This window comes from Malurus melanocephalus, unplaced genomic scaffold, assembly GCF_030028575.1.
Source record: "Malurus melanocephalus ecotype Western Australia unplaced genomic scaffold, MMel_1.1 scaffold_1170, whole genome shotgun sequence".
Lineage (NCBI taxonomy): Eukaryota > Metazoa > Chordata > Aves > Passeriformes > Maluridae > Malurus > Malurus melanocephalus.
Window position 1 is genome coordinate 4,889 of NW_026624402.1, and position 24,247 is coordinate 29,135.

Sequence of the window (24,247 nt, forward strand, 5' to 3'; positions counted from 1 at the left end):
TGTCTCTTTGGAAAAAAAAAAAAAAAAAAAAAAAACCCAAACTTTGTTCCATATTGACTTAGGAGAATTAGAAATCCAGGCAGCATTGGGAACTGTTTGCTCTCCCTAACCCTTCTGGAGCAATATGCAATAAATGTATCAGTACTTCAGCTGCCGTGACGTGGTTCATTTGGGATGTGTTTGCTTTCAACTTATTTATTCTCTGAAGTTTTCCTTCGAGATCCAAAGATAAGGTAAAGAGAGCAATTCCTGGCAGAGCTTGCAAGCCAGAGAGGCAGCAGCTGCTGTTTTCACCACCTTCTCGTGCTCTTTCAGGCAGAATTGTCAGTGCTGTGTGTACAGAAAATCCTGAAAAGCTGAGCAGCACTGGTGGCTGCAGCTCCCAGTGCTTCCCATTGGGATACTGGGATGGAGATGCCTGAATTAGTGCAGGGTGTGCACAGCCAGCCTGGCTCCTGGAAAGCAGCAGAGATCTTGGGTGTGGATTATTGATAGGATTTTTGAGTGCCCAGCAGGTCCATGAGCAGTGAAATTCTGCTGCTGCCCCTTGGATGGAAAAGTTGAGCTTTCATGGCCTGGATGCCTTTGTGGCATTGCTAAGTGACAGGACACGCTGGTGCTGGGATGGAAAAGGATTCTAATCTGATGGAAAAGCTGACAATGAGTTGTGTTAGGGATGTGCTGAATTATTAACTGCCCGAAGGTGTGATTAGATTTCTGGCTTGTTGAAAGTTGCAGAGCTCTGTGTGCAAAGCAAGGAGAATGGGTGTTGCTCAGGAAAGCAACAGCGTTTTTGGTTTGCTTGTTGAGCTATTGATATAATTATTTCAGGTTCTCCTGAAAAAGTGTTAATCCAATTTATCAGGATAATGATTTGCTTTCAATCAAATTGGATGCTTAGCTGAATTCTGATGCCTTAACCCTATTTCACTCCTTTTCCTGTAAATTATACAGGAAATTATAATTTTTCAATACAGACACAATTTCAAATATCAGAATGAAATGTATTAATTAATTTTCTTTATAGTGTTGTACTATAAAGCTGCTTAATTTGAGCATTTTTCTGAATTATTTGCCTCCATTGCCCAATTACAACTTTCTAATGAAGAAACCACTTTGACAAACACAAAGTCTACCTGTAGTTTTCTCTTGTTATTGGCCTCCAGTAGTTAAACCTTTATTTTAAACAGCTTGCTAATGATACTTCATGGCTGACCCTGCTATTTCTAAATATAATAATGGGGTTTTAAAAAGGTTTAAAATTAAAGGTGGCATTGCAGGATCATTCAGCTCAACCACATTTRCTCTGTATTCTCATTTTGCATCATCTCTTTTCACAGCAGCTATTTCCAGTCACTTAGAATTCATCTGTAGAATTATTTTTCTGGTTGGGCTGGGAGRAAAGAAAGCAAATAAATAAAGCTGTAAATATGAGTGAGTTTCAGTGTGTGAGATTCMTTTCACTTTATCTGGTGCAGCTGTCTTTAGGTTTGGTTTTAGTTAGCAGCAAGGAGTTTACCAAGCATCTCCAGCCTCCCAAAGGTATTGATTTCACAGGGGATGCCACTTGTCTCTGGCTCCTCAAAAGCACATACTAAATTTAAAGTGCCATTTATTTATATATATATTACACAGGGGCCAGGAAGGACAATTCCTGCTTGCACATGGGCTCTTGGTTTCATCATTTTAATTCCTTTTCTGTGGAATGATGTCCTGCTTTTGATGCAGTAATGTTATGGAGGTTTCTGGAGTCTCAYCTTGGGGGGCTTGTGAAGCTTTTCTTTTATCAGAGAAGGCTCAGAAATTTTGAAAATATTTTTCTTAGACATTAACAAGAGGCATTATCAAATGATTGATGCCTGCCCAGATATCTGCCCTACCTGAACATGGGTAAAAGAGCCTTTCTGTCCCTCTCAGTAATTGTGCATTTATTTCAGTTTTCCTGACAGCCCTTCTGCTTCTTCTTCTTGTAGCACTGGATTATTTTGTGGGTTGCCTATAAGCTGCTGGCAAGGATTCTGTTGCTCTTGTAGCTTCTGAATCAAACATTCTGGAGYACAAGGCTACTTGGAATTCCAAAGAAACCTGAGCCAGTGAGSCACTGACTGCCATGGGGAGCTGAATGTCTCATCTGAATCGAGGTGTTGGAGCTGGTGTTAGTAAATGTTTGTGCTGTGAAAGCACCTCAGAAAGGCTGTTCTACCTTGAAACTGGAATCAGTTGTGAAGGAACAAGCTGAAGTTGTGCTGGGATAGGGATTGTGAAGCTGAAGTTGTGCTGGGACAAGGATTGTGAAGCTGAAGTTGTGCTGGGATAGGGATTTCTGCCATTTCTGTACTGTCCCTGTGGGCAGTCTGTGTGGATGCAGTGTTTCCTCTCCCCTGTTTTAATGATGAGGCAAAAGAGAGAAATGCAAGGTGGCAATTTCTGTGCTCAGAAATCCTGTTTGAGCAGCCCTTCTGCAGAACCTCACAGGGCTCTGGCCAAAGAGGGCCACAGACCAAGGCTTGGTGCTTAAAAAAAAAAGTGAGGGAGATGGAAGTGTGTTCTGCCAGTTCAATCCCCAGCTGGGGCTGCTCTGTGAGGCTCCTGACATGGAGAGGATGGTAAAAAAAAGAGACCTAATCCTCATTTATGTCCATTAAAAGTTTATTGGATGAGAGAGGATGAGCCTCAGACATTGTGCATATCATTCTCAATCAGGATCACAAAGTGAAATCTATGGAATGGCTTTTCTGAWTTTCATCTTAAGCACAGTGACCTAAAAAATACTCAAATGTGTGGAAGTCTTGAACAAAGTGTGGGTATCAGTTAGGTGAAGCTTTGTGAATGTTTGAAGTTGATCGTGGGTGCTGATAATGTCCTGTTCTTGCAGTAGCTGAAAAATTTACTCTGGATTTCTGGAGAGCTGAGGTTACAGGAGGACTGTTGGCAACTGTAATGAAAAAAAATATTAAAATACATTTGCCACATCACCTGTTGTTCTGTTCACCAAAATCTTTCTCACTCCTTTGGAGGATAGATTAATTTCATTAAATTTATTCCATTTAAGATTGAGGAATCACAAAGCTTATGCTGCTAATGCTCATGACAGCTAAAAGAAAGGCACTCCAAACTTGTGACWCCTGAAAAAATACCCAGTGCTCTTTCTACAGAGTCAGGAATTAGGTGAAAAGTTCTGGAGATTTTAATGCTTGGCTTTGGTTTGCTTTCTAAACTGGATTTTTTTGTGTGTGTATCACTGATACACAAAAATCCAAGAAACTGGCCAGCAAATCAGTGCACTTTGAAATAATTTCTTTTTCTTCTGTGGAATCCTCCTGATTTCTCCTGCATCTGGTGCTTAACTCCTCCATGCCAAGAGCCTGCCCAGACAGCAAGAGAGGTAATGGAGTCATTCTTCTGCCCTGTGCTAGAGCTGGGAACAGAATTGCTCTGAATAAACTCTGGGTATAAAYTGGGAGAGCTGAGCACTCTGCAGTTGTTTCCTGCAGTGATTTGGGAAGTGCAAATGAATGTAATCAAGWCCCATTTCAGCAGAAGTGTGCTTCTGAGCCAGCTTATTAAAATATATTCCAGATTTCCCCTCACGTGGCTATAAAACTTTCCAAAAAATGCTCCTGATCTTAACTTCAGAATCAGAATCATGAAGTAGTCTGGAATGTCGATTCTGTTCCATGTAAACTGTGGCTTTGTGCAATATTCCAGTGTTATACTCATTTGCATCTACTTTATAGGAAAGGAAATGCATAATCTGTCTTTTTTTAGTTTGCCTTTGATGTGCTTCATGTAGTTCTTTGTGCTGCAGCTGTAGAAATATATCCTTTGCATCATTTTTTTTTCTCACCTGTCTATTCTTTTTTGTCTTTTTTTTTTTTCCTTTCCTCCCATGTTTTCAGTCAGTAGTGAACCTGATCAGTGACCTGCAGGAGCAGATGTGYAGACTGCAGCTGGAAATTAATAGTAGAATCCAAGAAAGAAAGTCTCAAGATAGGAAACCAGACTTGGCACCTAATGGTCCTCAMTCTGGTGCGAGATCAGTAGAGACTCTGGGCCAGAAGAATTGTTCTCAGTGTGATGTACGAGAAGTACCCCTTGGCAGAAGCCTCTGTGTTGCCTCTTCTCTCTCTTGCAGACACTAAATTCCACTAACCAGAGCTACCTTGGGAATGTTTTGGCATTAATCTTTGTGACTTTCATTAGCAAAGAGCCAGAGTGCCAAAAAAATATTGCCAGAAAAAAAAAAAAAAATCCCACCCCAGCCACTCCACCCCGATCATTGGGATGAATTTGGTCACCATTGATGGCTGCCTGCTAAAGCACAGAAATCTGTGAAACCCAATCCCCTTTTCAGCTTTTTCTTGCCAGTTTTCCTTTCATTTGGAGTGCTGGTGTGGTGTGGGTTTGGGGTTTTGGGTTTTTGGGGTGAGGTTTGTCTGACATGCAGCATGCTGGCATGGTTTGGCAGTTTGTTCCTTCTCCAGCCACCCCTCTGAACACAGAATATTCATTCCTGGATACCTTAAAGGATTTCCACAGGTATAAAACCATCTCAGTGAAGGCTATCTGACTGTATCCTTCCTTTTTCTGATGATTAGAGCAGAGTGAATGAAAAGAGCCACAATAAAAATAATCTGCTTGTGCTTTGAAACAGCAAAACCAACGTGGTTTTATTTCCTGACATGAACAGGTACCAGAATTTACCTGACAGACCCCAGTTGTATTTGATCAAAAACGTGTCCCATGGCAAAACAAAAACTGCTTTGCATGAACTGCTAAATTTCACTGAAGGGGAGCTGATACTGCTATGCCTAGAAAAGACAATTTTAATAGTGGATTTTAAATCAGATTGCTTTAGTTATCACAGCTCTTTGGTTAAAATTTGGATGCCCAGAACTCATAARTAATCTGCTTGGATTGTGAGGGAGTTTCCAGTCATTTCCCTCTAGATTTTATATTATATAAATAACTGCTTTGTGTGTTACACCTATTTKGAAGATAGTGCTGTTGTTTCTGGGCCTGTGTTTGTGCAGAACTGTTTAAAAGGCTACAAACTGCAGATTGGAGAAATAATCTGAGAGTCAAATCTGGGAGCATTTCAAAATAGATATTCTTGTAATCCAAGYTGTTAGTGCAGTGCTTAATGTATTTACTGCTCAAGATTCCAAAATTGGGTTACACCTCCAAACTTTTCCTTTCCTCAGCTCATTTMAAGACATTTTTGCCTTGTCAGAGCTCCATCAAGTATTTAATAATATTGYAGAATGAGAAAGATCTAATTCTATCAAGGAATGGGAGAAAGGACATTTAARGATTAACTCCTTAGAGCAGGGCACAGTTTTTAATGTGGCAGTTCAGAGTTCACCACTGTGTGGTTCGTGCATGATCTGTAATTCAGGACTACAAAAAATTCTTATTTTCCAGAAAAAMCTTCCCTTTAACTTCTGCTCCTCTTTCACAGGGTTTGCTGCAGGAACTCAGACACCTCAAAATTAAAGTGGAAGAACTGGAAAACGAAAGAAATCAATAYGAGTGGAAATTGAAAGCTACTAAGGTAAGCAGAATATTTGGCATTTTCTAACAACAGATTTACAATCAGCTGGGAAGGGATATGCTCCACTTCTCATCCATGTTTACTTTTCTTACATATACCATGTTTTAGGTCTACAATGAAGTTTTCTTTAACCAGCTTTGGAATAAGTATTTTRGTTTGAAGGTGTTGTAGCTATTTTGCTCCCTTTATGCATTTTTCAGTCTTCTCCATTTTGCAATTCTTATTTTAAGAAGCCACAAAAAGTGTTTTGACTTGCAAAGATCTGCTCAGAGCAAAGGCCCCTTTGAAGGTTTTGTGGCCTTGGTTTGTGTAATGGTGAAAATCCTCTGTGGAATACACTTTCCAGCCTGGAGAGAATGCAAAGTTTGCTGGGTGTTGGTTTACTATGGAATTTGTTTTCATGGGCATTGAGCTCAAAATAGACCATGAGCTCATCTGCTTTGGCTTCGTGTCTATCAAAGTGCCCGACTGCCTTCCACTTGTGTTGACCTTAAATCGTGCAGAGCTGTTGGGTCATAATCTGGAGATTGTGAAAAATTTCATCATTTYCCCCAGGATTTAATTTTTCTAGCGGGACATTCTCACTGTTATTTCTAGTTTGAGTTTTTAGTCCTTTTCCACTTGATTAAAAAGCACCATGCAATTTTTCCTTGTTATTCTGTAATCATCTTGTAATAATCCCTGCTCTTATGAATGACAGACTTTTGAGCTGTGCTTGAATCTTGGAGAAACATTTCAAATTATTAAAGTGAGATTYCTATTTAATGCTTGATAGCTTGATCCAGACACGACAAACAGATATTGTTTTGTTTGTATTAGTGTTTCTTTCTTTTGAGATTTTCCGGGTGAATAACAGAATGTTGCTGTCATGTCTTTTTTTTTTCCTATTAAGATCATAGTTCTTCAGTCCATGAAAATGTTTTCTCTGACGTGGTGGAGATGAGCAGTCTTTGGGAAAATATTTTCTCAAGCAGTGTGTGGCCAACTGCCAAGACAGAGACTATGGAAAGTGTAGGAGCAGAAGGAAAATAGGAGAGAAAAATCATAAAACCCACTGAGGGAGAGAAGCTGCAGAAATGGAAAGGAAGAAAAATATAAGGAAAGAGAAAGGAAGCAAAAAATAATCATAGAGATGACAGGAATTGGACATTAAGGGAAAAAAAGGCATTTCAAAGAGCTCTGAGGTTGCAGTGTTTATGAAATATTCTGACATCACTCAYAGTGTTATACTCAGACATCTTCTAATTCCTGGCAAAGAATCACAGACCATTGGTGGGGAAATGGCTCTGAATTTGTTTTGCTCCCTTTCAGGCTGAGATTGCCCAGCTCCAGGAGCAGTTGGCTCTCAAAGATGCAGAGATTGARCGTTTGCAAAGTCAGCTCTCCAGGACCTCATCCTACACTGAAGTGGCAGAAAGAGGTGAGAAGAGAAACAAAATCAAAAATCCAAACCCCTACCTTAGCTTTGATTTGGCTCAGGATTTCAAAGGAGATACAAGAATGATTTAGAGTTCATTTGGGAGGGAAAATGGTGTAAATTTATTCTGTATTCTGGTAGAGTAGAGGCCTTTAATGTGTAAGGTTCTATTCCAATCTAGAGGCAGCACAAATTGAAATMAGTATCCTCAAGGCCCTAAAACTTYTTCTGTTGRAATTTTATTTRTGATTGTAAAGAGTTGTCATCATTYAATGGGAATTMATTYTTTGTGTRARTCTTRAAAATTTCTTTGAACAATCATTACAGTTTCTGGTTTTTGAGGAAAGAAAATGGTCCCAGTAGTAGCTAAGCCTGGTGTTTTAATGTCCAAGCATCCTTAAAGAGAGTTGTCATTTATTCCTTTCTTCATTACTGGATCTCATCCTGGCTTAATGCTGTGAAAGGCTGGATCAATGGATTTTCAGTGTCCCTTCCAGCCTGGGCTGCTTTAGGGTCTCTGATATATCAATATCTGATATATTGATTAATATATCAATATCTGATATACTGATAGGTTTCTGTTTTAAGTCTGAGCTGCTCCCCAGGTCAATGGCAAACAAAGCATTTTTTTTTAGCCTTTTGTCAACCCATGGTGCCACAGTTCCCTGAAATATTGACTCCCTGGGGTTCCTGTGATTGCTGGCCCATGAGAATATGGAATTAGGGACCCTTTGGCTCTGCAGCACATTTATCCAGCAGGAAGGAATATCTGTGTGGAGTTCACAGCTCCTCAGCTTTGCTGCACTAACACTCTGTGTGTGTAACTGAGGCTYCTGCCCCTGCCCTGGCTGAGATGGGAATTTCATTGCTGTGCTTCCTCCTCCCAGGGCTTCCCAAAAACCTCCTGTGCTTCATCCCAGCAAAGTCCATGAACTTCTCCTGGTGCTGATGTCACTCAGCTGCAGTGCTTGTGCATGGAGAGAGCTGCATGTCTAACCAGAAAATCTCTTTATTTAGCAGTGTTTGGTAGAGGAGCCCTTCTACTAATATAATTTGGTCTTTTCTGTGAGATTCCCAGATAATTTGTGGTATTTCAGTGCAAATCTAGAGCTCAGGTTCTGGAAGTGTGTCCTGAATGGGTRAAACTGTCCTTGATTCCAGTGGCAGAAAAACCAAACCCTGCACAGATCCTGTGGGTGACATTCAAAGAAAGCACTTAGACTGTGTCTGAWKGRAAMMRKTWMMAKYCYTYYWRMAAAAAAAAAAAAAWATCACTGATTTATCAGGATTTTAGGTGGTCTTCTTGAAAAAAGTTTAAAAATATTGTCGATGTACTTGTAGTATGCTAGAATGCATATTTTAATTGCAAAGTTGATCTAATATGTGCTTTTTCTACATACTTTATCTGACTCTCACCACCGTAGAGGAAGTTTATAGGAGAAGGCTAAAAGAAAAACGTAAGCCTTGCAATTCCCTCCTGGCTCTGTCTCCCTGTTCCTTTCCCCCAGCTGTAACTCAGTGCATTCTGCAGCAATAATTCCACATTTTGTTTCCATTTGCCTGGTTAATTATAATGCACACCAGACACTGCTTTCACTGCAGACAGCTCCTTGCCCTGCTCAGTGAGATTTCACTTCAGAAATAAAGGCCAGAGGTTCACAAATTTAAATTGTTGGGCTTCAAAGGGACGTTGGCAAGGTTAACAGAGCCAAAACTTCTCATTTACCCCCTTTTATTTACACGTAGGTGAACCCCATTTAATATCTGCAAAGATAGCTTTAATTGAAACTCTTTCTCTTTGGAGGGAAGGATTCAGATTTCAATCACTCCATTAAATTTTTTAAAAAAGGTCTGAATAAATATTTCCATACTTGAAGCTGTTAATAAACATTGTAAATAAAATTTGCATTACTGTGCTTAGATCTACCTTGACACCAGTCCTTTTTGGAGTCTAATATTTATAAAGAGAAATCAGTAGGACTGTGATTTTTTAAAAAAGATTTCCAATTGCTTGCCTGTTGCCTGCTGGTTTTTGATTTGATTTTTTAGTTTTTGATTTGCCTGTGCATGTCCTGTGTCTCTTCTGTGAGAAAATGCCTGCAAGGTTCATTTCCATGTTTTAAAACTTAATCATTGCAAGGTGTGCACTTTCCACAATCCCTGCAATAAAAACTAATTGCAGCTTTTTCCAACAGCTCAGCTGTGACTTTGTATGTTCAATATTTACTTGTAAAACCTTTTTTCCACAGATGCTCCTTAGCAAGCTTGATTTTCTTTCCACTCTTTTCCTTTCATGCCTGTTTTCATTTTTTTTGTGAGCAAGTGGGTCTGGTTTAATGGCAAAGCATGAATTACCACAGTTGAACTGTTTTAGGTTCTGTCTCCATCACTTACATTTGGTTTAAAGGAAGAAAAATGTGCAGAGAAAAATGAGAGATTTGGTTAAGCAAAGTTAGGACACAATTAACAACCTCRTACATTTTCAGAGAGTGTTTTAATGGACTCGACCATAACATTCCTGGATAATCTGTAGCAATAAATTATGTGTGAGGCAATCCTGCATTAGCTCATGATGTAGATTTTAACCGAGTTATTTCTTAGAGAAGTATTTAAGTCAATAACATTTTACAAAATTCCCTTGTATCAAACCAGTTTTTTGTTTCTTTTCATTCCCAAGTTCATGAATGTCCTTTGTTTCTCATTGGCTGCCAAGTATTTTTTCTCAGATGGAACATAATTCATTTTCAATCCTACTTAAAATGATTTCTTTAATTATATAACAGCAARCACACTCTCATCTTTTCCTTTGCTTAACTCTCACAATTTAAAATAGAATTATGTAGCATTTTAGTGGTAAATGGGGATGTTTGTGTTTTGCAGTGCTTTCTGAAGTTCAGCTTCTGAAAAACTCTACATAAAAGTAATTTAATAGTGCATTGTCCACACCACTGACATAGTTTTAGTTACTCATAAGAATATAGGGAGRGTGTCACAAAACATCTGTTTACAGTAAATATAGCAAATTTATTTCTCTTACAACGTTTTAAAACATTTTTAGACCAAGAAGTTCAACGGTTGAAGATAGGAATGGAGACACTATTGGCTGCAAATGAAGAAAAGGTGAGAAAATAATCCTTGTTCTGTGGATGAAGAATGAAATTGTGGCTTTGAATCTCTGAAATGTTCTGAGTGATGCATTTTCTTTAAGGACTGAACGAGAAAGGGGGTTTCATTCTTCAGCAGACTGTAATTTTTATGATAATAAATCAAGCCACGGGATATATGATCAAATAGATAATGAAGTGCATCCCTTAAAACTTCCTTTAGTAAATGGGGAATTCAGACAGGGCAGCATTAATCTGGAGAAGCATTAATGTGGCTCAGAACATTTAATTCTCAAAAAAGCTTTAATATCAAACTCCTCTGCTTTCCTTACATCCATCATTTCACAGTGCCCAGCAAATATTGTGTACAACGGCAAAGAAAAGCCAAGAAACATTCCTTATGAGGCACGTGAGAGACATGAGTGTGCTTTGGTGACAACCAACAGAAAACCCCAGTGTTTCTGCAGGTTTAAATTGTAGGATTTTGAATATGATTTTATTTAATGTTCCCCCAGGACCGTCGGATAGAGGAGCTGACGCTGTTGCTGAGCCAGTACAGGAGGGTCAAGGACAACCTGATTGCAACTCATGGTAAAATCATTTCCTGATTTATTTTTTTTTTTTGAACTTTCTTTGGTGTTCCCTTGTGACCCTTATGAGGTTTTACAGCCTAAAATGCTATCAGGAGAATTTTATGAATATTAATCAGTTAAATACATGCTGTATCAAGGTTTTCTTCAGGAACTGCAGTAAGGGCACAATGTTTCCCTTTCACATCATGTTTTTAATATGGCACTTATTAAAGGGAAGCTGATCTCAGGTGCTTTTCCATACTGTGTGGAGGGTTTGGGTTTTTTTGCTAAAACAGTTTTGATGGATATTGTAAGTTCTTTTGCAATTCCTTTCCACTAAGGAATATCCTGAGAGCTGATTTGATGAGTTTTGGTTGGAAGGAACAACTGAAAACCCACAGCTGCTCTGGTGCTTTGAATTTAACTTCAAAATCTGGGGTGGGGGGAGAAAAACCTTTTGTCCTATTCCTCACTTACCCTGTAGGAAGKGGAGTGGGTTTTAGGACAATCTCATTTTAAATTGTCAGTATGAATTTAATCTGGGAAGCTCCACCTTCTGAAAGGACAGTTTTGTTCCACGTACATCATCACTTTAACCAACAATAACAATATTTTTAGGCCTTGTGTGGCAGAATGGAAACTTCATATTTAACACATAAAAATAGGGAATAGGAGTAAATCTCTCTCTGAATGTTCATTAAAAAATAAATAAATTAAAAGGAGTGAGGCACAATCCATCATGCTCTGGATTATTGCACTGACACTGCAGAGAGAGTGATGGTGTTAATGTGCACAGATATTAGTTAAATGATAAGTTACTGGCACAGATATTCCCAAGAATGTAAATAAAACACAGCAATGGTCATAGGAAAACAAATAAAACCCCCAAATACAAACCTGTGCAGAATTTAGGCTGTCTGAGATGGCCCTAAAAGCTTTTTCTTTTCTTGTTTCTCTCCCTTTTTCTACTCTCTAATGCTTTCAGGCTCTTCTGTCTCTGGTGGCAGTGAAGAGGAACTCGAGGCATCCTTGAGGAAGTGGAATCTTTTGAATAATTCTCAAGGAGAATTACTGAAAACAGAGGTACAGCTGTTTTAGGAGCAGGTTCTGCTCTATAGATGACTTTTGGGTGTTGGTTTCTCTGCAGTGATGAGTGTTCTGCCCTCCCTGAATTTTTGTATTTCTTGGTATGGGCACAGCAGGTTCAGCACCAGAGTTCCAGGATTTAATTCTTGTGTTTTACCCAGGTCCCTGCAGGAGATTTGTCACCAGCTCTGCTCCCTCCAGTGCCACACAAAGCCATGGAAATTAGGCAAGACCTTTCTTTCTCATCTTTCATGTGGGTTGTCCTAAATCTGTATGATTTAGACTCTGACTAAATAATTGGCATCTTGTCTTGACTGTTCTTGGCTTTGCTGTGCCTTTGGGTGTTTGTGCTTCTCATGGAGGTTTGCTATGCTTAGCTGAATCAGCTTTAAATTAGAGGAAGAAATCCACATTTTCATATATCAGAAGATCTATGCACTGTAATCCTTTTAACTATCAAATTTATTTCTATTTAAAGTGGCAGCATTCCCGTATCTTCAAGTAATTTAACCTCAGCACAAGAAGACTCTTTGGAAATCACAAATAGGTAAGAATGAATAACTTCCCTTGAAATGTAAAACATTTTTCCTTTCTAAAAGCCCAAAATGTTGCACATTGCTCAGAGAGAGTTATTGCTGTGCTTTTTAAGAGCTCATAATGTCATCTGATATCTTCTTGTTTCTCACTTTATCTACTGCAGTTTTCAATACCATGATTTTATTATCAAAATATAGTAAAATTATTGAATCTCTTAATTCTGACTCTGTTTTATGCAGACATTATGTGATATGTACAACTGTTTATGAGACACTGGTGATATGCAAACAAATCATGTTGTACTAATTGCTGCTTTTTTGACTCAATTTTTGTAAGGGTTCCACAGAAAAAAAAGTCAAGCAGTTTAGAAGACTTGCAGAGTGAATCCTTGGAAAAGGTTGGTTTATTGTAATCACAATTTCTGGTGTTTAATAGCACAGCTAGGAGACAAAGATCTAGTTAWAAATAAATATTCTTTTTGTTTTACATATAGTAACTTTAACATCTGCTAATAATGTATGTGGGGGAAAAGCCCTAATGATAAAACAGTTCATGTTTTTTCCATCCCATTACCCAGCTGGTTGACACACCCACATGGACACACCTTCAAATTCAGTTTTTCCACTGAGAGAAACAAAAATATTTAAGACAAATACAAGAAATAGCAAGGAGTCATTTTGTTAAACTGCAGTCTTGTTTTATTTATAGGTATTTTAAAAACCATTTTTACTTTCAAATCACTGAAAATATTAAAGCAGCTAACCTGAATGTAGTTATATGTTGGGACTGGGTATTTGCACATAGGGTTCTTTTTTGAGTGCATGTTAAGTGTGTAATCCCTTAAAACTTCTGACACAAATGGCTTTCCTGAGGATGGTGTTGATAGTTAAAACAGCAGAGCACTGTTCAAAGGCTTTAATTCCATCCCAGAATAAAAAAAACCTCCCCAATTTGCGAAGTTCTTGTTCCATTGTGGTCCAGTCTTGTTTTGTCATTATGTACACTGTTATTTTTCTGCACCTACAATTGTGCTTTGTGAGACTGTTGTTGATGCTTTCTGTACTCAAGTTAGGCTTTCTATACTCAAGTTAGGCTTGGTATTAGGTTACCTGCACCCAGCAATGCCATTCAAACCAGATACCAGTTCTTAATTTTTTTAAAAATGTTTCTTAAGTCTCTGAAGATAACAGTAACCAAATAGAATGCCCAGAAACCTGAAAATAGCAAAATTCCTTTSATCACAACAGAACCTAAACTCAGCCCAAATTTTGTAAAGTGGGAATGAACAAACAAAATTAATATTAAATATTGGATTGAAATTAAATGAAGATGGGTGAAGTCCTTGTCATATATTGTCCATATCTTAAGCAGCATGTCCACAGTAATGAGACTTTAATTGATGTTCCATGTATGTTTGTTAATACTAACATTTGTCTGTTGCTTTTTTCCATAAAACTTTGAAATTGCCCTCCCTGCAACTCCGTAGTATGTAGATGGAAAACCAGCACAGCCTGTTGTAGAACAAGAGGTATATTAACTGCAACCTTTGCTAACAATTCTCTGTTGTGATGTGATGGTATGGGTGGGTTTGTATTTTATGTTCATTTTCTCTTTTAAATGTTTGTATGGTTCCAGTGCTAACAAGCAACACAGGGGAATATTTTGGTTTTTATTTTTTATCTAAAAGTTTGTTACATGAAGCTAAGGTCAGTCATTCTCAGAATATACCCTGCTGATGTAAGATACAATTTCTCTACTCACACAATTTTTGGTACAAGTCAGGATGTACCCCTGCAGTTGCCAAAAAGGAGTAGGAGCTGAGCAATCTGACCTGCAGCTGAAAGTATCCAAAAAATCCTTTAAGCCTTGGAATAAGAACAGATAAAGCAGTGGTTATCTCATTCAATATTTMATGTATCATCCTGTCACAGACATTGTTTTAAAACAATTTTGTTGGAATGGAGCTATTCAGTTTTTTCTATGAAACCTCCATTCTGATCCTGAAACATTTATCAGTGTGAGTTTATTCCAAAACACTTTTTCTCAAATTTAAGAACATTGTGTACGTGATTGCAAATGCTGTGAACAATTTGATTTTGTATTTTATCTTTCTCTGTTTTAAACCAACAGAGTAAGCCAGTTGTGAAAAGCAGCAAGTACCAAACGTTGCCAGGAAAGCTGCCCCGAGCTCTGCAGAACGGAGAGCAGGGRATGTACAACAGCCCAGAGAGATGTGACAACGAGAACAACGCTGTGCCAGGCTTCAGTATGTACCTGAGGGATAAAAAATACAGTTTGAGGGGTTGGGACACAGCATGGGATCAAATCTGCCATCCCAGAGCAATGTGTGATGTTCACATGGATCAGTTAGGGAATGTTCTATTATTATTATTATTTTTAATRCCAAAAATATCCCCACAGCTCAGTGAAGGATGAATTTAATTTAAAAGAGTTTTCTTTGGTACCCTTGACTATACCATTTGAAACTTTACAAGACAGCCAGCAAAAACCATCCACACTTTGGATAAAATCCTTGTACCAGCACTGTTGGTTGCTGTACCTGGTGGGGACCCACAAGGGAAAATTTAATTTGCTACACGCAGGAAAACATTGGTGGATTTTGGAACTACAAATATATTGACACACACAATCAGGTATTTTTCTAAGACTGAAGAACTTGGGAGCTCAGGCACAGGAGTGTCCCCTGTGATTCTGAAGTTTTCCTTCTCTTCACAAGTTCAAGTGGGGTTTTTTTGTTTGGCTGTTGTTTTTTTCTTTGGCAGGGGTTGGATTATTTTAAGACCTCGTGTTCCCAAAAGCTGCTTGCACACTGTAGTTTCAAGAATGCAACAGGTTGTAGTTGTTTAGGGGTTTTTCAAGAGGGGTTTTAGTTTAGGGTTGTAGTTGTTGTAGGGGTTTTCTGTGATTGCAGCTCTGTAGGCAGTGCATGAGCCATGCTCTCATGTCTTTAACTGCAGGATTATCTAAGGATGGGTGAGTTTGCAAAGGAAAATGTTCTTTTTCTAGAAACAAGCAATGGCTTCTTAAATACACTGAGTTAAGAGAATTTTTTCTGCAGGTTGGTTTGGTTCTTGCACATGCAGCAAACTCGTTCCACGTCCAATTCTGTATTTCAGAGCAGTTCAATGCAATCTCAGCCCTTGCTTCATTTCAGATACTCTGCAGGCTTCGTAGAGCTCTGTAGTATTTGCTTGAAGTGCTGAAAGTGTCCAAGAATAGTCAGAAAAGCCCAAAACAGATCCATTATCAGCCCTGTCTGTTTGAAATGATCTGTGCACCATTCCTGGGGCTCGTGCACACCGATGCGTATTCACCTCCACGTCGAGCRTAACTGCTTCTTTTCTTTTGGTTTCTGCTTTTAATGCTTAGCTTACTACTTTTGCCCCTCTGTAACTTTATTTTGCTGGTGTTTTGTATCTTCTTTGCTTCTCCATCTGGCTTTCTGCTTCTTGGGATGACTGAAGATGGCGGCAGGAGTGTCAGTGCACCAGTGCTAGGTACTGTATCCCAAAAGATGCAACTTTAACACCCATTTTGCAGCTTCCTTTGGTTCTTTCCTTTCCCCCTCCCTCCTTTCCCTATGAAATACTAATCCCACTTTAACCACGTAGATTGAACTCCTTCCATGCAGTACTGAAATGAAGTAATAGCTCCTGCTGTRTGGCATTCACATGGGATTTCTTTTKGTGACACTTAYTGCTGGTTTCMTTCTCTTTTCACTGAAATCAGAAAAATCCCCTCTGATTTKGATGGAGGAGTTAAGGTATTTAGAGCAGGCAAGAAGACTGTAAATGAATTCAAATAATGTAGTTAAACAGAAAAGACCAAAATAACAATATTATTTTACCCAATATTTATTCTTTTTTTTTTTTAATCAAATGTTTTTTCACCTTCTAAGGATGTTTTTAAATGCAAGAGTAATTTTATAGGTATCAGTACTTTTTTATCATGTTCTGCATTTAAACATTAGTCTCCCAGACAAGAACTTTATCGATATTTGATATAAAATGTGACTATATTATTGTTCTTAACCCAGGAGAAACAGAGAACATGGATGGAACAGTGGTCTCAGATGAACTTTCACCCCTTTCTTCGGGAACAGATTCAGGTCCACAATCTCCATGGTCTCCAGAAAACAGAAAGAGCCCAAAAGGGATCAAGAAAATCTGGGGAAAGTAAGGTCTTTTTTTTTTTTTTTTTATTTCACTGCCAAAGCATTTCAGCTGAGAATTCATTTGATTCCCAGCAAAAGCTACAATTATCTATAGCAAGAATAACCTAAAATTTGGGGAAAGGAGAGAGCAGCTCTGGGATTGCACGGGTGTGTCCTTATGTACACRGGGGTGTAGAAAAATGGATGGGAGTGTTCACAGCGTCATGCTGCTGAAAGAAATAAGGCACTGCTGTCATCTTAATGCTATTAATTTAGCATGCCAGCAGATTTATTAGCCATGAAAAATTAAATTATAGCAAGTTGATCATTACAAAAGGCACCAGGTAACAAAATAAGAGAAAACAGGAGGAACAAAAAGCAGGGCACTGTTGTGTTCACTTGATCTGCTGCAGAAACAGCAGCCTTTTCCAAGTCTGGATTATTAATTGGAGTGAAGTCTTACAGCTGCTCTGTGGAGATTTTTTTTTTTTTCTCCAGAGTTAGGTCCAGACTGAATTTCCTAGAATTTCTTCAGCCACCTCTGGAATTTGGCATTTGTGGTTTCCAGGGGCATTAACAGAGCTGTTTTAGTTGTCACTGTAATTTCYATGTAGAACATCCTCTGTCACCAGCTAACAGTCCTGTCGTGGCACTCTTGTCTTGAAAGAATCCGCAGAACTCAGTCAGGGAACTTCCCTGCAGACGACCTGGGGCTGGCAGAGTTTCGGAGAGGAGGGCTCCGGGCCACCGCCGGACCCCGCTTATCGCGCTCCAAGGACAGCAAAGGGCACAAGAGGTGAGGGCTCCTCCTCTCCCTGGCACAGTGTGTGCTCAACAGCCAAACCCTCCTCTTGGCAAAGACAAATTGCCCAAGCAGCTCAGCACACGTGGAATTCCACAACAGTTGGGAGGGATTTGTCTGGTAGCAAAATTATCCTGAGAATCTACGCTCTGCCAGCTGCAAGCTGGAGCACTCGCTGCTTGGTGWGTGTCAAAAATTTCACTTGTTAAAGAACAAGGAGAATTAYCATCTYGAGAATCCAGCAATTCCCTTCTCCCTCTTTCCATACAGAAAMTGAGAAATTCTTCTCTGCTCTGCARCTGTTCATAAATTGTGGCTGGGCTGCCAAATTCCCAGAACACAGCACCCCAACGCATTTGCTGCAGTGATGCCTCTGGYRCAYGATGAGCTTTTCAAAATGGACATTTATTCTTTCCTTTAAGACTTTTCCACTCTTTCTTGTGCTTTTCAGTGACCACAATGCTCCATTTGCTCAGTGGAGCACTGAGAGGGTTTGTAACTGGCTGGAGGATTTTGGCCTGGGCCAGTACGTGATTTTTGCCCGGCAGTGGGTGACGTCAGGCCACACGCTGTTAACTGCCACACCTCAGGACATGGAAAAGGTAATCCCTGCTTGTCTCAACCTGTTGATTCTGTACAAGTCCTCTAAACCATCAGCTCTGCCTTTCTGAAATCCGTGGTATCAATGCTCATGTGAGCAAAGAGAGCCAAAGCAAACCTTTTGTTACTGGTTTTCGTTGCAGGAAATGGGAATAAAGCAACCACTGCACAGGAAGAAATTGGTTTTGGCCATTAAAGCAATAAATGCAAAACAAGATGAGAAGTCTGCACAGCTTGACCATATCTGGGTGACACGTAAGTGTTTGAACTCTGGTGGAATACGTTGGGAAGGAATTTCTCCTGCCTCTATGAATGGGCTGCCTGATAAATGTTTAAGCAGTTACCAAACATCTTTTAAAAAGCACAAAGCTTCAATGTGGTATAATTGAGGATTTCTGTGGTGTTCTTGGCATCCAATTATGCATACCATATGTGGTATGCTCTTCCACGGGGAACTCTGTCAGATTGCAGGGAATTAAATGGGTGAGCTCAATCCAGGAAGAGCTACATGATGCTGCAGAAGGAATGTGCTCCATCACACGCTGAATTGTCAAATATCAAAGCTGTTTGGTGGGAATTGCTTCTGGCTGTACTTGGGCAAGAGGACTGAGTAGAATGAGCTTCCTGAATGCCTGGAAAGAAGCCAGGCCAGACGAGGGGAGTAGCAGTTCATTGTCACTGATGTGGATTTGGTTCCCCACTGCTCTTGTGTCTGCAGGATGGCTCGATGACATTGGCTTACCTCAGTACAAAGACCAGTTTCATGAATCCAGAGTGGATGGGAGGATGCTGCAGTACTTAACTGTGGTAAGTACAATCCTTTTTCCTCAGTTTAATTCCAAATTTAATGTCAGAATAAGCAAAAACTGCTACAGTTTTCMTTTGAATGTGAGCAGGTAAAGAATTTTTGCAAGACAGCAGTAGTGCCACTAATAACTCCTTTGTGCTGCTCYAGTGCATGAAATCTGTTCCTCAGGTCCATAAAATAAATCCTGTTGGGGCTAACTTCTGCAAAGTCCTTCTTTTGTAAAATGTACCACACCAGGATTAGAAGTAAAATGACCCATTTTACAGTAACCTTTGGAGCACTTTGTTCTACACAATAAGTTAGCAACAGTCTTCAGTAAAGCAAAAGCAGAAAATGCAGTGATTTGTACAGCTCTGACCACATTCACAGCACACTGTGAATCACACACAGCCACCAGGTTTTCTTCCCATTCCCCTGCCCAAATCTGGATAATTAAGAGCTGGATTTGTCTTCATTCTTTAGCCAGGTCTTGCTCTGCTGCAGTGTTTAAAAAAAAAGGCCCAAGAAGCCAACAACAGAACCTCCCCCAAAAACTCCACCCTAAAAAACCCAACCCTCTTTAAAGCATAAACTTTCATTTTACCTCTACCACAGTTTAAACTCTTTCTCTTGGAGCAAGTACCTGTTTTGGTGTGTTCTGTGCCACCTAAAAGTCTCTGTCCTTCCCAGAATGAYCTTCTCTTCCTGAAAGTCACCAGTCAGCTGCATCACCTGAGTATTAAATGTGCCATTCATGTGCTGCATGTCAACAGCTTCAACCCCCACTGTCTACGCAGGAGACCAGTTGAGGAGGTAAAAGAATGTTTAAAGAAATTAATTAAGCAAACACAAATTACCTGGCTCCACCCAAGGGGGATAGCAAGTCAGCAGTGTACCTTGACACAACAGAATCTCTGCTCCTAGAGAATTGCACCTGAAGCAGTAGTTATGCCACTTATTAGTTGAATCTCATGCATTTCTCTTTAGAAGTTACTTRCATAGTTGAAAAAAGTTAATTCATCTTCCAAGGGAATAATTTGGAGTGATTTGTCTTTGCTTGACCTCATTTTGTGATTCTGAAAATCTCTAAGGTTTTTACCTTACCYGATCAGCATAGTTTTGTGTTAGTATTGAACACTGTCAATAACACTGCTGTTGTTACTGGAACTAAAATGTTCCCTTTTTATATTTGTAATCTGTAATCTCTACTGTTGCACTGCTTGATGCAGTTTCATCTGTACTGGACTTGAAAGAGGCTTTGAGCAGAAACAATCCCATAGTGAGGGAAGCAGAGCTGCCCTTTGAGGAACAGGAGGGAGCTGTTTTTATCTGAACTGGGAAYGCATCTGCACACACTGGGGCAGTGCAGGCTGTGCTCTCATCACCTCCTGTGCTTACTCCAACAGAACAATGTCTCACCTTCTGACGTMGTGCAGTGGTCCAACCACAGAGTGATGGAATGGCTCAGATCTGTGGATCTGGCAGAATATGCACCCAACCTTCGAGGCAGCGGAGTGCACGGGGGCCTGATTGTAAGCATTTACTATTTTACTACATCTCTACTAAAAATCAACTGTAATAGAAAACATCTTTTATCTGATGTTTGTCATTCAGGAGGAAACAAACACATCTGCAATATGGCAGCRTGATCAGGCCTTCTAAGGAGYCTCTTTATCTGATCCACACATCTTMATTTYAAAAAGAAAAACTAAAACAAAAGAGGAATAGCTAAAACACTTTTTTATAATCAAAGCCGAGCTGTGCATGAGTGTTTGACAGCAGCACATAAAAGGAAACCTGAACTGTGCTGTGAAAAAGTAACTGATTGATAAAGCATTACTGAGTGTTTCTTTGAGTGGTTTTATCAGAACTCTGAGCCATGGCAGATAATCATTTCAAACTCACAGCAATCAKGAATCACATTTTTTTTAGTTCAAAATGATTTGCAGCTTAGTAATGTCAGAGTTCTGAACTACCATGATTCTACTGCTGCACAATTTTTGCAAAAATTAAATAGCAAAAATTCTATTGTGTGTATAATGTAAGTAGAGCAGAAAATTCTGAAAGCAAGCTTGTTCAATCCAAACAAATTTATGGTTTGATWATTAATATAAATATGTGTTTGCCTGATCACCTCAGTGTTTTTCTTGGCTCTTTTCATGTGTTTCCCACTCAAACCTCAGTGAGTATCATGCGTGAGCTATAAAAGGTCTAATGTGAACAGATACTTAGCGAGAAATCTTCTGCTAAGCACTGTGATGGTTTACTATTGCAAATATTTATATAAAAAGTAACTATCCTGCCCTTTTCCCAGATTCTGGAACCTCGCTTCAATGGTGACACGCTGGCCATGCTCCTGAACATCCCACCTCAAAARACCCTCCTGCGCCGCCACCTCACCACCAATTTTAACGTCTTAATTGGGCCAGAGGCACAGCAGGAAAAAAGAGAAATCATGGAGTCAGCAGCATACACACCTCTGACCACCACTGCCAAAGTTCGGGTAGGTGCTGCTGACAAAAGGGAGAATTTTAGTGTCGGACATCTCCACTCTGAATTAAGAAAATATGGGACAAACATGGGCAGGGTGAGGTGAATTCCAGATGATACCAAAGCTTTTACTATGTATCAGTTTAAATCAGCTCCTGAAATAAGCATGCAGTCTGTTCTGTCTTTTCTTAGAAGGGACACCATGTGAATGCATTTAACTTCAGCTGAAACTCCCAATTTGAAAACAAATGTATTTAGTTCAGAATCTATGTTCTTGAATGACCAGGGTATAACTGTAAATGAAAAAGGGGAGGATTTTCAGTGTTTACAGAACAACCATACTTGTCTTACTCAAAACTACTTGTGTTGTCTCCTTATTTCAAGCCAAAGAAACTTGGATTTTCACATTTTGGAAACTTAAGAAAAAAGAAGTTTGATGAATCAACAGACTACATTTGTCCTATGGATACAAACCCAGTTGCTACGAATGGTACTTCRAAAAACTATGGTGGCCACAAAGGACTGAGTCCTTTCAGTGACAGGGAACTGGATCAGGTGGGACAGACAGACTGATGCCATGCTCATCTCATCCTCTCCATGCATTCCAAAGCTTGCAAATAACCAAATGTTCCTCTGTAACAAACTCTTTGCTACATCCGCATGAACTCACTGAGAAAGTATTGGCTGTGGACACTGGAAAGAGTTCCAGACTAAGAATGTTGGGGTTTTTTTTTTTAATCAACATCATAATAAACTCATCCATCCTCAAGCCCTTTTTCAGGACTATGACACCTTTACACTACGAAGATCGAGGTATTTTGTCAGTCAAGAGGGTGGTTGCARTAAACATAAGACTTTTGTACTTCTAGCTTTCATAATCTTAGTATGGCATAATCTTATTTTTTATTATCTTTATGGGTGGTTTTTRATGTAATAACTTCATTTGGACAAATTTGTACAAAGCTATCAAGTTATATTAAAGTACAACTGGGTTGTATTTTTTAACAGAGAGTAATCAGAGACTCTGATTGAATTTTTCTTTCATTGTGTACAGTGGGGAGTAGKTCTGCTTAGACAATACATGTGAAAACAATGCATCAGTAATGAACAAGATTCTTAATAAACCAATATTAATTCATTTGTGCTATGTAGTAGTGAACTTGTGAATTAAACTGTCTAGAGAGCATTCAAATGATGAAGATGAAAAGATCAAATTTTATTTCAACTTAATTGTTGTGTAAAGGGATGTAAACCCTGAAAAATGGAGCGCTCCTGGAGCCTTGTGTGAACTTTGGCACACACAAGAGCCAGACAGAGAAACCTGGAGTAAACTGCCCTTTCTCCAGTGACATAGAAACATTTTAAGCCTGATAAGAGAATGGTACAACATTGAAAAGACTAACTGTGAAGGTGATTTWTGCATTTGCATGGTTTACTGAATCTAACATCTCATTTGTGTTCATTAGCTAACYATGGTCTTTTTCAATGTACCGTTCCTACACAGGGAGAACACCAAACCCTGACTGTGATTTAGAAGGGATGTCCACTTGCTCAGCTAGGAGTTATGAGGGGAATGCATTAACTTTGAGCCAAGAATCTGCACTATGCAGTTGTTCAAGCATGATAGAAATACTGGATTTTTCTCTAGGAGCATGGTCTGTCTATTGAGCATGAGTTCTGAGCATGTGGTCCATGCAGGAAATCACAATTCCTAGAACAGGTAATATTCCTGTGCAAAAAGCAGTAGGACTATATCAAGGACTTGGTAGAAGTGGTGTCAGACCATTTGGACAATATTTTCACGGCCAATATCAGTTTAAGCTTTTTCTTTTTGTCTGTGAATTAGAGGACAAGTTTCCTAGAATCGTTCTTTCTTAATCAGGATACACTCTTCCCATTGTTAAATGCATTTTCACATACCTTGCAGCATTTTGGTCAAGGTGTAGAAATCAGAGCTTTTAAACTTATCCCAGCTTCATCTGTCCAGGCACAGATGCCTCCRAAAGCTGCATGTAGAGTGAATTAAATTGCACATTCTGTCTCATTTGAACTCTAGTTGCTGACTGCTTTTACAGATGGAGCACTCAGAAGGCACAGTAATGCAAATAGGGGCTCTTTCCCAAGGCATAACTCACCTCACGGTAKGTACTCATTCTTCTCTTGTTCTAAAGTCACAAATGTGTTCTGCTAGAACTCACAGGAAGCTGGGAATTGCTGGTGGTAATTAAGAGTTAGTGAGTCTCTGTTCCTGTTAAATATCTCTTTACAGCCTGATGGGACATTCCATCAAAAAAAAAAAAACCGCCTGCTTTTAAATTGCTGGAGAAATTAAGTTTCATTTAGGCCTCTCTTAAGTTTTCATAAGCTCTGCTAGCTCTTTAACAGTGACAGATATTCATCTGCTTAAAGGAAAACAAATTGTTCAAAGATTTTGCAGGTAACCACTTCAGTCAYAGCAAAGGCTAGGAATAAGGTACAGATTTGAAAATTTACATGAGCTAAAACTACATGGAAAACAAGAACCAAAAAAAAAAACCCTCACTATTGCTTCCTCATTCTGTAGAAGCTAATTTATTAAAAAAATAAAAACAAGTGACTGAAGGACATAATGAAGACTTGTATAACATAGTTGAGTSATGTGCCATACACAAAATCTCCAAGAATTTCCTCAAGCAAAAAAATTTTGTACTGAAAAATTCTTTTTGATTGTGTGTGGCTCTCAGCCCCTCTGTTGTGAGCCTGATCTCACTGCAGCTGGGTCTGTGTGAGCTCAGGCTTTTTACCAACCACACTCACTCCTTCCCATCTTGTTTTCTCAGAGACTGCTAAGCCAGGACGAAATGCTGAATGACAGCAGGTTTTTAACACCTACCTTTGAAGACTGGAGATGATGCTTCAGCATGACCAAAACACTGCTGGTACCTCATGCCTGTCAGGAGTTTCCAGAGCAGCTGGATGCYACAGTGCAGGAAAGCTTGAACTCTCTCCTGCTACTGAGATTTCCTGAGTAGCATTTCCTATTGTCAGTGTAGCCACACATYACAGGTAACTCTCCTCTGTGCTGTTTTTCCACATGATGTCACATGAAACAGGGGTTGGGAGAGGAGTGGGACTCGTCCAGAGT

The 24,247-nt window shown here is 39.3% G+C and overlaps 1 protein-coding gene across 1 annotated transcript in view; it reads left to right on the top strand.

Annotated features, from left to right (window-relative positions):
- The window catches only part of LOC130586489 (liprin-beta-2-like), a gene marked incomplete at its 5' end in the record, with an annotated part of 25,222 nt that extends 975 nt beyond the window's left edge, over nt 1-24,247 (top strand). The window contains 22 exons of the mRNA XM_057387291.1: nt 3,900-4,079; nt 5,462-5,554; nt 6,866-6,974; nt 10,030-10,091; nt 10,591-10,666; nt 11,633-11,730; nt 11,895-11,959; nt 12,212-12,280; nt 12,607-12,667; nt 13,757-13,798; nt 14,401-14,536; nt 16,328-16,466; nt 17,112-17,240; nt 17,698-17,848; nt 17,990-18,101; nt 18,565-18,653; nt 19,324-19,446; nt 20,040-20,165; nt 20,948-21,136; nt 21,508-21,678; nt 23,199-23,264; nt 23,943-24,247. Coding sequence (XP_057243274.1) covers nt 3,900-4,079; nt 5,462-5,554; nt 6,866-6,974; nt 10,030-10,091; nt 10,591-10,666; nt 11,633-11,730; nt 11,895-11,959; nt 12,212-12,280; nt 12,607-12,667; nt 13,757-13,798; nt 14,401-14,536; nt 16,328-16,466; nt 17,112-17,240; nt 17,698-17,848; nt 17,990-18,101; nt 18,565-18,653; nt 19,324-19,446; nt 20,040-20,165; nt 20,948-21,136; nt 21,508-21,678; nt 23,199-23,264; nt 23,943-24,014 — 2,358 coding nt within the window. The remainder of the gene's footprint in view (nt 1-3,899; nt 4,080-5,461; nt 5,555-6,865; nt 6,975-10,029; nt 10,092-10,590; nt 10,667-11,632; nt 11,731-11,894; nt 11,960-12,211; nt 12,281-12,606; nt 12,668-13,756; nt 13,799-14,400; nt 14,537-16,327; nt 16,467-17,111; nt 17,241-17,697; nt 17,849-17,989; nt 18,102-18,564; nt 18,654-19,323; nt 19,447-20,039; nt 20,166-20,947; nt 21,137-21,507; nt 21,679-23,198; nt 23,265-23,942) is intronic.